The following is an 11,929-nucleotide window of genomic DNA, read 5'->3' as shown; positions in this document are numbered from 1 at the left end:
CTGTTCAAATATTGCTTGTTCTATATGGAACGAACTTATTCAGGTAACTCAAGCATCTTCACGCAGAAGTAAATAAAAGTGATTGGCGGTAAGAAGGAACGATTTTGAGACGAGGGTGTGTAAATCCCACCGAGTTCCCTTCTCGCCGGACATTATGAACACGTTTGACGGCTAATGCTCATGTGAAATAATACTTCAATTTAGCAAATTGCAATAAACATGAAGATTGATGCATGCATCAGCAAAGATTTTCAAAACTTCGTTATGGCTCATTCTAAGGTGATATAAAAATCCGCGGATGTCACATAAACCACTGTGAATATTGCACTGTGGCAGCAAAGTGTATGCGATTGGCAAACAGCTTTGTTAAAAAGAAAAATTCACTAGATAGTGCGTGGGATGTAATATTTGCAAATGATTGCCGCGTTAGGTGTGTGATCTTATGGCCTGATCACATCGAAGTCTTATTGGCGTGGTTGGAAGTTCCTCTTTAGGTTGCGATAGTTCTACTGCTTTACATATGGGGCTTTGCTTTTTCTTATCGATGAAATTAATTTGTCCTGTACCCTTGGAATAATAATTCTTCGACATAAGGCAGAAATGAAATGTTGGAGACAATAATCTTAGCATTTCATTACTAAAATTTTACCCTTTTTTCAACCTTTTTGAAGGGCAGAATTTTGTTAATATAGGGAAACGTGAGAAAGTGTTCTACTAAGAGTTCATTGACACTGGTTGAGGGGTATTTTTGGCAAACTGTAACTAATGCAAATTTCATAAAAATCTGCTCTTCCTGATTTTCGGAGAGAATGATTTACTTATATAATAAGAAATATTTCTGATGGAAGGAATTAGTGTTTGTCCTTTACTTCATTCTGTTCTATAGAAGCGACTGAATAACAAGATATTCATTTTTTATTTTAACAAGATATTCATTTTTAATTTTAATTTTTAACAAGATATTCATTTTTTTGCATAATAGTTAAAATGAATGCAACCTCCAATACGCACTTACTTTTTTCTTCCTTTTCCACGGAAATTAAATTAATCGGTGAAGCCGTTATCATTCTGATACTGTTTAACAGTATTTTTTTTTTTTTTCAACTTGCTTATTGAAATCTCAGTGGTGGTTCCGAACCCATTTGATTTTTCACTTCATTTTCAAGCAGCAAAAAAATTTTGATTTTATTCATGGAGTAAGGTTAAAATCCGTCATGCACTTCCCCAACGAACTTCATTCAGATGTAAATTCTTTGCCTCAGCCCCTCTTCCACTGTGAAAAGAAAAAGTAGCAGACGTTGACGAACTATGATTTAGGTCAAGGACAATTGCTGTGCGTTTGGAGCACAGCAAGGAAAGGCCTTCCGCTTTCGCTGTCTTTTGCTGTCTTGAGAACGACAGTAAGAGAGTGTTGTTAATTTCTATAATTAGCTGATGTTTAGTGTCTCAATAAATCATAAGCCATGAAATTACGTAGAGTCGTAAGGATTTTATCGGAAGGTGTTTGAAATGTTTATATCGTTGATTTCACACTTATTTTATTGAATAGTCGGTGTTCTTTTAGAATTAATGAAGTGATGAGGGAAGAAGCTGCTGCTGTATCCACTAAGGTTTGCATTACATATTTATGATTTTTGTTAATTGCTCGCTGATTACTTACTAGTTGAAGCTGTTTTGGGAAATGACAAAATGTATGGGGAATTAAGAGAATGCTATCATCATAATAGAATGGTAGTACTTACTTATTATCTTAACTTTATTATCCTAACACAAAGAAATTCTCATGTCACTGTCGATTAACACTGCTGTATTTACGTGATGACAACGGAATAATCGATTACTTTAGCCAAATTTCAAGCTTGATCTCATATGCACTTTTTCTCTATTTCATTATAACTTACCACTGGGCATTTATACTGCTTGTGTGCAGGTTGTTAAACTGAATTACTTCATATGGAATAGCAGATGCATTTCCCAAAAATATGTGTTTAACAATTATTTTTAGGTGTACTATTATTTGGACGACAGTACTCCATATTTATCTGTAGTGCCCGTTGCAGACGATGTTATTACGCTTGGAGATTTTAAGAAAGTTTTCAACAAAAAAGGGTACAAATATTTCTGCAAACAGCTGGACGAAGCAATTGGATGGTTAATGTTTCGAATATGATTTTTGGAACAGCTACATAAAATTTGTTTTGTTTTGGGCAGAGTTTTAAATTGCTTGATATGCTCAACTGTAAGGGTATCTAAAATTTTCATTTAAATATATATTTATATTCCTCAACATTTTTCCTCATCGTTTGAGGTAAATTCATAATTTTTTTAGCGAAGTCAAAGTAGAAATCCGAGATGACTCGACGAAGTTGGTCAAATCAGCGAATGGACTTATTGAATTGGTTCTGCTTCTCTCATTCGAGAACATTTATTGTTCAGGAACCTTACCTAGAGCATCTAACAAAACTAGCAAAGGACAGCTCGCTAGTGCTAAGTTGAAGGTGGTATATTTTAATGTTGGTTATAATTATCACGTTTTTATCAGTTTTCAGCAATTTCGGAAAGATATGAAATTAAGATTGAGCTAGCTTTGCAAGCTATTACTTGAATCTTACTTTAAATTTTAAGAATTTCAATTTGAGAAAGCGAAGATCCTTGCATGATCTAGCTAGTGAAAATCGTGATTTGTTGCGTGCACATCGGAACAAAAGTGATGAAAACAGCATCACAACGAGCAGTTTGTCGACAGTGATTAGCAGTAAGTGATATTCATGGTATGAACTGTGTGTAGTAACTTTTCTGGTGATTTCATAAAAGTTGGAAATGTTAGCAATATTGACTAACTTAAAACAAAACAGAAGGTTCATTTCCATGACAAACCTTGGTTCTGCTGACACGCTACATTTCTTCAGTTAAGTGCTACTGCAAAGGAGTTAAGTGCTGTACTCCCATTGCTTGAAACTTATTTTACAGCTTAGGGAAATAAGAATTATATTATCACAATCTTTTTCATTGTGTCCGTATGCTAAAGGAATACAGCATCAGCTAAGTATTTTAAAACTAAAAAAGTGGGAAAGTGATTTTCTTTCCTCATTCTTGAAATGAGAAGTGTTTGGGGGATGTTTGACGAGGAATGTTTGGGAGTCATAAATTATAATATCGGAATTTAAGAATTTTTCATCGACTCATTTAGTAGGAATTTGAAATTCTGTTTCTGTTTGTTTGTTGGACATTTTTGGAAAATGACACATGAAAACTAAATAACGATTTCAGAAAGAGCTGGCGAAGGTTTGGCAGAATTATATGCTTCCAATTCAGAAGATCCGTACCATGTGGAAGATGTGAATTCAAGGTAATTTCAAGATCCATTTTAAATAGGATCAAATGGCTTAGTCATTGTAGTTTGTTTTTTTTTTCTTCCTTGCAGATATTTCAAACATCCTGGTGCTTGTACACCATTCTTTCCTACTTTACCACTTGCTAATCCTAGTGGGATACCTCTATGTCCTCGCCGTCAAAGACGTCCTCGTAAAGAAAGATATCGAAAAGCATATGTACCGAGTACTATTTCCTCAGTAACTGAAAGCAGGTATGCATATAGAATTAATTTTGAAACTGAAATGACAAATTGCTGACCAATTTAGATTCATAATACTGTTTATAATTCCCAACAATTTGTACATTTCGGAGGTATATTTAGTTCATCATATTGTATAACAGCATTATTCTGCAGCATGACTTCTCTTTCACTTCCTCGAATCGATGTTGTAACTCTGCCTATGAAAAGTGGAGTTTTCTTGGGAATTTCAGTACTAAGTCATGATGGTGGCATTTTTGTTAGCGATATTCACAATGGTCAGTATTTCTTAACTAATTTTGTTTTGTCACTTCTCTAAACTACTCACTTCTCTAAACTACTTTGGACATGTTGTAAAAAGTTGGAACTCATTACCCTCATAAAACCTCATTTGCTGTCATAGGTGGTATAGTTGATATGGATGGTCGAATTCAAGTTGGTGATCAGATTGTACAGGTGAATCGAAGTTCATTCGAAAATTTAAGCGACGTTGAAGCGATTGATCTACTACGTAAAGCAGCAGCTAGTCGAAGGTTGGTTGTTTTGGGTTTTTTTCTTTATTTGTTTTTCCCAAATTTCTTTTCAAATGTCTGTGTTTAGAAGGCATTATATTGCCGATATTTTATTTATCTGTATCATTTAAGACCAATCACGCTTTATGTTGCCAAAAGAATATGCAGCAATTCAGATAAGCAAGCAGATATACTCTCAGGGATTGCTTCAGAAACCATGCCCATTGATGTATCGCTTTGGGTGGAGAGCACTAAGTAAATCTATTTTTTCTCCTTAATACAACAAAATTATTTTAATACTTATCAGTGGCTCATATTTTTACTTTTTAGAATGAAACAAAGTTAAAATAATGTATTTTTATCTGATGTTGCAATTCAGATTTACGATTGTTCTTTACATTGAGATCGATATTCAGACACAATATTGTGAGGCCAGCAAAGGGTCTTGAGGAGATGGTTTCGGTTAATGATGGCGACGCTATACTTGTTGCTGAAGAAACTGAGACTGATCTAGAAGGTGCTTATGCAGAGCGACGAAACGGACTTCCTCCAAGCAATCGGAATTGTGTGAAATTAAAACAGTTAAATTCACCCAACTTGAATATTTCGTTGAATATCGAGGATATTGCAAGACGACGAGAAAATGAAGAAAATGGTTTATAAATATTTTGTCATATTATGTTTGAAAATAGACAAAAAAAAATTCTTATGATACACCAAATTTATTTTTAATTTTCTTGAAATGCTAGCAAATTAGCTGACAAACAGATTAAAAGTTAAAACTGATTTCTTAAGCTCACTGGAAAGCTATTACAGACAGTTAAGGAATGCTGGGCACAATGTTGCACTGAATAACCCGACAGGACTGACCGGTTTTTCACTTTTGATTTTAGTGTATGAAGTTACAGAACAGCAGTTGGATAATCTGAATGTTGATATGGATCCGGTGATCATTCTAAAATATATGGCCTTACCCAATTCGGGGTTACAAATAAAGAATCGAAAATGGCTGAAAATTCCTGTGCCGATGTCTTTCATTGGTATGATTTTTGTGTAGATATCCTATTCTCTCTCATGGAATACATACTTGTAACATTGCTTTAAGGCTGTGATCTTATTGATTGGTTAATGGAACATGTGCATGGCATCACGGATCGTAAAGCAGCACGTATCTATGCATCAAAGTTGTTGGCAGAGGGACATATTAGACATGTTGTTAATAAACTTACATTTACGGAAAAGTGCTATTATATTTTTGAAGGTGATGTTAGTTGTTTTAAAAAGATTTTGACAATTTTGTTCCAGGAAAGCTTGAGAAGTTTCAGTTTAACTTTCGATACTTTTTGCTGGAGCATTAAATTTGCCCAGTGTATAACTAAGTTTTAATGTGCATTATCTGGAATCAATAATTTACAGCTCCAATTTCTACTTATATCATTCGCCAGTTCCTTGTTTGATTAATGTCTCTTTTGTTTTAGATTCAATACTTTCTGTTCGTAACAAAAATAAGTCAGATTCTTCACTGGGTAAGGCCGGTGCTGAAGTTACCACTGAAGTGACATATGTTGGTTCACCAGCACCAGCACATCTATCTCGTACTAGTGCACGAAATACTTTGAGTGGAAAAGCCATGCTTGATCAGTCTTGGCCTCACTCAACGGTTGTCTCAAGTGGTCAGCGAAAAAGTTTTTGCGATAGCTCAACGGTTGGTCATATACATTGCTCTGTGTGTCTCGATCAAACTTTCCTTATTTTTTATTCAAAAAATTATTTTCCTTCGTTTTTAAAGATTCGCATTATAGAATGACTATGCATCCGTCATGGGTCCAGATGTGATTGATTCTGCGCTTCTTACTGAGGCACCAACACTTAAACTATCACACCATGCACTTCCTGATCGTCTGGATGTGGAACAACGGATTGATGGATGTCAAGTAGGTTATCTGGTCAAATACAATTTTAGCAAATTAGCAAAAAAAACGTGACGTGCTGTGCTTTATATCTCAGTAATTTAGTAATATATGTTATCTTTCTGTACCGTTCGCTGAAACACTTTGAAGATTTAATTAAGAAATTGTGTTTGACCCATATCTTAAAATCCTTCGAGCTGGTGAAATAAGAGGTCAGTTTCTTCCAGGTTGCTCAACCACCGAATACACCGAATTCATTGATGCACGAACAAAGAAATGCTGATAGCGAAACTGAATTTGAATTAGTTGAAGATAACAAACTTTTAATCGTGCAGTAGGTAGGAAACAAATGGATTTAAAATAAAATCTATAACTAAGAAAGTCAAAAAACTTCTGAACAAATGTTGCGAGCGTTTTTCTTAGATGTTTTTGTTCTAAGAAAGAGATTCTGAAACTGTTGTAGTTTTTAGACGTTTTTTTTTACTTCTGATTTTATCTCAGTTTCAATTCATGACATGTGCATTATGTTATTAGAATGAAGCAACCGATAACACTTCGTTAGTACTGTGTTTTTGGGCATGCAGTACACATAACATGTGTACATACTGTATAATCTTGCACTGCTGTCGTATATAAAATTCTATTTTCGTTTTGTATATCAGTTATCACATTTAAATCTAAACTTATTTTGGAATAAAAATCATCATGTTTGTCGGCCAGTTACAACGCAGTCATTTTGTCGCCCTTCGGTAAACACGAAGTAGTATGGGATTAGAAATATCAGAAATCCTAGTGGATGGAATAAACAACAGTAATTATCGAAATACCTATAAACAAAACTGATTGGTGTGGAAGTTGAGTTGCAGTTACAATGAAGTATGCAAATGTGAGGGGCAGGAAGTAAGTTTGCTTTTCGAATGACTGGAGAGAAATTAAATTGACTACATAATTGTCCATTGACCTTCCACGTTTCTGGTATCGCTCAGCTCTAACCAATATTAGTTCCCGTGATTGCTCTGTTAATTCACTTTTTTTCTTCGCTGCCGATTTTCTCTAAATATATAAGCAGTAAAGTTTATTATAATAAGAGAAATTCACATAATTTGTAGATGATAGTAGTAGCAAGATAAATTCAAACTAATCCGCCAATTGCTTGGCCCGTTTATCCAGTGCAATAATAATGAGTGTTTGGAGAAGTGTGATGAATACAAAAGCTGTGATGAAGCCAAACCACAAATCGATTGCCTGGGAAAAAAAGTGTTCACAGAATTTCTAATGTCCTTTCACGAAGTTTGGATGACCCACTTCTAAAAAATAAAGTAACCTTCATGTAGGAAACACTTGGAAGATGTTCGCGAGCACCGGCTGATTCCGTCGATAAGATTAGAAGTACAGTGATTGCAACAACGCCAATACGTCTTTCCATGAATTCTTCAGGAAGCCATACACCAACCTATGAACTTGAATTTTGATTCAAACAATGGCAAACGATGTGGTATAAGAAAAGCAACAAACAGTACCCATTAGTGCCAGTGAAGTTGGTATGTAAGTCTGAGTGATGTGAAAGCCAACATCACGTTTCAATCGGAAAATTGCCTTCAGACAAGAAAAATGATCTGAAAATATGGTAAGTTATTGCGGACAGAAATAAACATGTTTAAATGAAAAATGTTACTAGAAGAGGAAGCAAAAAAAGCAGTCAAGCTTATCTAAAACAAAAAGTATAAGCAACTGAAGACAAAAATGATTAATTTCATTTACGGGGACAATTTCTGCCTTTAGTTGCTTATATTTTAAGTATCATTGGCAATACCATTTTGGTGACTAGCAACCAATCTCGATGAATTTTTCAAATTTTTGCTGTTGAAGAATTAATTCAATGAAACCTTAAAATTTAATTATGGTCGAAAATTTAATGTGGTCGCTTATATAAAATACCTGATTTTCGGGTTCTTTCGCAATAGGCGGGTTCGTAGCGATGAATGTAAAGCTCAGATAACGTGACTTCTGGATTTTTCTCAATTGCATCACGTTTATTCGAAAACCATTCAAATCGTACAGTTTTCATAGGATATCCAACTGAAATAACGCCATATGTAAAACGAATCGTTATGAATATTTTTATCATAATATCACGAACCACGATTAGAGTACTTGAATGCTAGATTTATTCTTAGCTTTTCTGCATGTACTTCAAATTTACCTTTTCTTCACCTTTAACAAGGATGGTTTCAATACACTTACAAGATTTAATTTACAATTCACAAGTTTCCCTATCGTGTGGATACTTGCAAAGCACAAGATTGCATGACGGCTTCAGTTTGATTCTAAAAATGGAAAAGAAACGAATTTTTTGCTCAACGGCAGGGTTTTCGTTACGAATCGATTATGTACACGTACTTTGAAAGTAATACTCAGTGAATTATTACTAACTAATAAGATTGACACCTGTAGTAATAACAGTAATACAATCTAAGTAATGATAGCGACAAAGTATAATCGTAGAGAAGCCTTGAAAAGAGAAACCTTGTCTCGTAGAGCACTAAGCCGTCATTATAAATTCGCATCAAAAAATTGAGAAATGTAACTTCATGGAAAGAAGATTCTTTAGCATTAGCAAAAAATGGATCAGGTCGCCGAAATTTCTTCCTTTTTAACAAGAATAGCTTTTTCATAGGGATTCACTAGACGTGCATCACGCCATGCCATCATCAGAAAGATATCCATTTCATAGTCCTGCAAATGAATCGTGAAGTAGTTATCCTTCGATTTTTCTCGCACAATTTTATGCATTAACTTGGATAAAGGTAATGAATTTTCAAATTTGAAATTTAAAAGTTCCATCAAATTTTTTCGAGCAACATTTATTGACTTATTACGGTGATTCTTGTCATTTATTGACTTATTACGGTGATTCTTATTACGGTGATTTGACGGTGATTCTTCAGTTTAACTTGGATTAACCAATAAAACATTTCGTATATTCTGTAAGGAAAGGATACCATAGTAGAAGTTTGAAAATTACTCATCGACTCAATGTAAATTCCAAAACAAACAATAACCGCACTGTCTTGAAAAACGATAGGCGCCGAAAATAGATCATATTTGTTCTTTTAAAGAACTGGTAAAATGAATGAACCACCAAGTGTCCTGAAATTTATGAACGATTTGAAATCGATCGAAATGGATGGATTCACGAGAAGTTTTTATTTCTACATTTAAACTTTTTAAAAAATTTAATATTTTTCAAAGAAGTGTTTTTAAAGTCTATTTATTCCAATATGCTCAAAGTGTTTAACATCAAAAGTAATGAATAACCTGAACATTTTTGGAGCCTCATCTCTTCCATTGTTTGAACTTGGCTCTTTTTGCTAATGCAAATATTGACTTTGGTTGTATTTTTAATAAGAGTGACCTAATTATCTAAATATATTATACCACAAAAGTTAAACAGATTTCAGATCTGTTGAAAACATCGCTGTGAAATCTTGGAGAAATGTGACTATACCTATTCTCGGATATTGTTCTGCTAAATATCATATCAACTTCCTCGGTATCGTTTCGTAGCTTCTCAGCTAATTCCATTAAATTAACACCAGATAGTGATAAAGTTGTCATATTCACTCCTATCGGCCCTTCAATCTCCACTCCTGCAATTCTGCTAATAAGAATTATAGTCGAGAAAAGATAACTGCAAACTTCAAAGCGTAATTTCATTTATTTATTTCATTATATTCCACTAAAAACATGCACAATCTTCAAACTCGGTCGCATTAAATTCGTCAACAGTGCTTGGTACGAAATCAGCGCAAATGCCATTAAGCAATAAAACAATAAGTTGATGTCGTTCGAATACTTGTTTCGTTATATTTAGACGTAATGCTTGAAGTGCTTTCCAGTTATACATAATTAATCGAGCTCTGAATTGAGATCATTTGTAAGCGAATACAACACAATCTCTTAAAAAAGCAATGATAAAAGCAACAATTGCTTCCATTCTTTTGCATCAATAACTGTCTCCACAATTAATCGGTCATTTACCCCACCATATCCGGCCAACCGGTCATATGCTCTGTCTCATAATGTCAAGTCTGGTGTTATTAGCAATGGAGCTGTTCATTCCATCTCCTACTGTTATATTACCTCATCAATACCACACCATGCATCCTTTTTGGTCAACATCGGAAATATTTCTTTGTTTGCCTGAAGCTTCTAATACACATGTTTTCGACATTACCCAATGGCCACTATTTATCGAATTTCAGAAAAGAAATGATTGCAGTAATTCAAATCAAGAAATATTTACTGCTGTTGGCCAGGATCTGCTTTGATTACAACTGGCGCTTTTAAATCCTTGTCATCATCTGAATCTTTTTCTTATCGATCTCTCCAAACTCCTTTTGAGTACTGGTCCATAAATCCTAAAACAAACGTGAATGGTTATCTGGACGAGGAACACATTCCACTTTGAAATGTCCCAAGCACTTGATTTCTGTATTGAAGAATGTCAATAAATTAAATACGAATGTGAAGGGAATCGAATAATTTGCGTCTCTTCTATTTTAATTCAGAAAAATGGCAACCTTATCCAAATGTATTGAAACATCCTTCTTGTCAACAGACGCTAAATCCAGGAATTCGTCGCTTTCTTCATTATTACTCTCTTCAGATACTTATCTGAGATATCAAACAAGCCACGTTTACGATATTTCTTTTCTGTGCTGCAATGAACTTGTACTATATCGTCACTTTAGCAAATACATTTCGCTATTTATTCCCGAAAAACAACGAAACTCAAGTTTGGATCTTAAATTGTGCATTTTCATCAGTCTTACATAAATTATTACCTATCCGACTTCAATAACTTGGTCGGTGCAACTGTTTCAGATGTTACATTGCTCTTAGACTTTGTGGACAATCCTGAAAACGTCTAACTGATGTTACAGCAAATAATAATAATTTGCAAACTTTCTGTCTTTTTCTAAAGTTCCGTGTTTACAAAACTTTTACCTTCAAAAGGTTCCCACTTTATTTAATTAAAATTTCCTACTTTTGACAGCTAATTGTATATCGATTGAATTGTTGACCGGAGGACAGGTCTGAACCTTATCACAAATATCAAACATACCGTTTAAGGTGGTATTTTGTATAATTTCGTTCAAAAGTTGTCCAAATTGTTGCAATTTCTTCTTGCTGGGATGCAGTTCATCCTACAACGGATAGTACTAAATCACTTCTGCTATTAAGTTAGAATGACAACCAACGTCTTTGATCTATTGATTGATGAGAAGGTACTCTTGTCCCAATTTTTGTTACAATTTTTTATCTCTATGACAATAGGTGAAGTATACATGAAAACAGTTTCCATGACATTTATCTTTGATAAATATGTCATTAGAAACTTTGCAAAGTTCAACAAACATCTTAGAAAACTTGACCAAAGCAGTCGTTTATTAACAGTTCTCAATTATAAATACCAATTTTTAATAGTGGAGAACACCTTGAATGGATCGCAGATGAATGAATTTATATTTGTTATCCCCAGTTGTTGTGTATCTTCAACTGTTGAAAACCACAATTCCCGCAGATAATTTCTACAAATTTCTTCGAAGACAATTACAATTTCCTTGAAAAAATTTTCAAATCATGCACCTTCGATATCCAAATGATTCGAGAGTGCTTTACTGAATATGAAATGGCCGACAACTAAGCACTATTGTTAAGTTGATTGACAAGCGTATTTCTAACTACTGACTGTCGCGAATTTCGATTCGCGAGACTCCAACCATAGAAATATATAATCAAATAAATTTCCTATTGTAAATCATCTAACCAATTTACATTGTTTAAATAATCTCCCATATGTTTCTTTATTATCTTTGTCTTACGGAAATTCACATCTTTATTTAATGTACAAAGAATGTCCAATCTGT

The 11,929-nt window shown here is 34.1% G+C and overlaps 3 protein-coding genes across 3 annotated transcripts; 1 reads left to right on the top strand and 2 right to left on the bottom strand.

The window, feature by feature from the left end:
* Nucleotides 1-1,558: 1,558 nt before the first annotated feature.
* LOAG_01543 (DIX domain-containing protein) lies at nt 1,559-6,704 on the top strand. The gene is made up of 15 exons (XM_020445779.1): nt 1,559-1,610; nt 2,006-2,151; nt 2,330-2,498; nt 2,626-2,755; nt 3,271-3,349; nt 3,425-3,586; nt 3,731-3,852; nt 3,978-4,107; nt 4,219-4,341; nt 4,503-4,741; nt 4,995-5,126; nt 5,192-5,347; nt 5,565-5,791; nt 5,889-6,020; nt 6,224-6,704. The coding sequence occupies exons 1-15, from the start codon at nt 1,578-1,580 to the stop codon at nt 6,332-6,334; spliced, it is 2,091 nt and encodes a 696-aa protein (XP_020303800.1). The 5' UTR covers nt 1,559-1,577; the 3' UTR covers nt 6,335-6,704.
* Nucleotides 6,700-8,064, bottom strand: LOAG_01542 (hypothetical protein; the record flags this gene model as incomplete). The annotated part of the gene is made up of 6 exons (XM_003137081.1): nt 6,700-6,823; nt 6,958-7,049; nt 7,143-7,241; nt 7,321-7,449; nt 7,512-7,612; nt 7,935-8,064. The coding sequence occupies 6 exons, from the start codon at nt 8,062-8,064 to the stop codon at nt 6,700-6,702; spliced, it is 675 nt and encodes a 224-aa protein (XP_003137129.1).
* A 560-nt stretch (nt 8,065-8,624) lies between these two features.
* LOAG_01541 (hypothetical protein) lies at nt 8,625-9,903 on the bottom strand (the record flags this gene model as incomplete). Its single annotated transcript, XM_020445778.1, has 4 exons — nt 8,625-8,732; nt 9,119-9,146; nt 9,505-9,654; nt 9,761-9,903. The coding sequence occupies 4 exons, from the start codon at nt 9,901-9,903 to the stop codon at nt 8,625-8,627; spliced, it is 429 nt and encodes a 142-aa protein (XP_020303799.1).
* Between the last annotated feature and the right edge of the window lie 2,026 nt (nt 9,904-11,929).

This window comes from Loa loa (assembly GCF_000183805.2).
Source record: "Loa loa unplaced genomic scaffold supercont3.24, whole genome shotgun sequence".
Taxonomy (NCBI): Eukaryota; Metazoa; Nematoda; class Chromadorea; order Rhabditida; family Onchocercidae; genus Loa; species Loa loa.
This window is presented reverse-complemented; position numbering and strand designations above follow the sequence as displayed.

Coding starts and splice junctions, on each gene's coding strand:
- LOAG_01543 (XM_020445779.1), top strand. CDS start 1,578: ATGAGGGAAGAAGCTGCTGCTGTATCCACTAAG. Junction 5,348..5,564: donor GTGCTATTATATTTTTGAAG/GTGATGTTAGTT, acceptor CTTTTGTTTTAG/ATTCAATACTTTCTGTTCGT. Junction 6,021..6,223: donor AACGGATTGATGGATGTCAA/GTAGGTTATCTG, acceptor AGTTTCTTCCAG/GTTGCTCAACCACCGAATAC.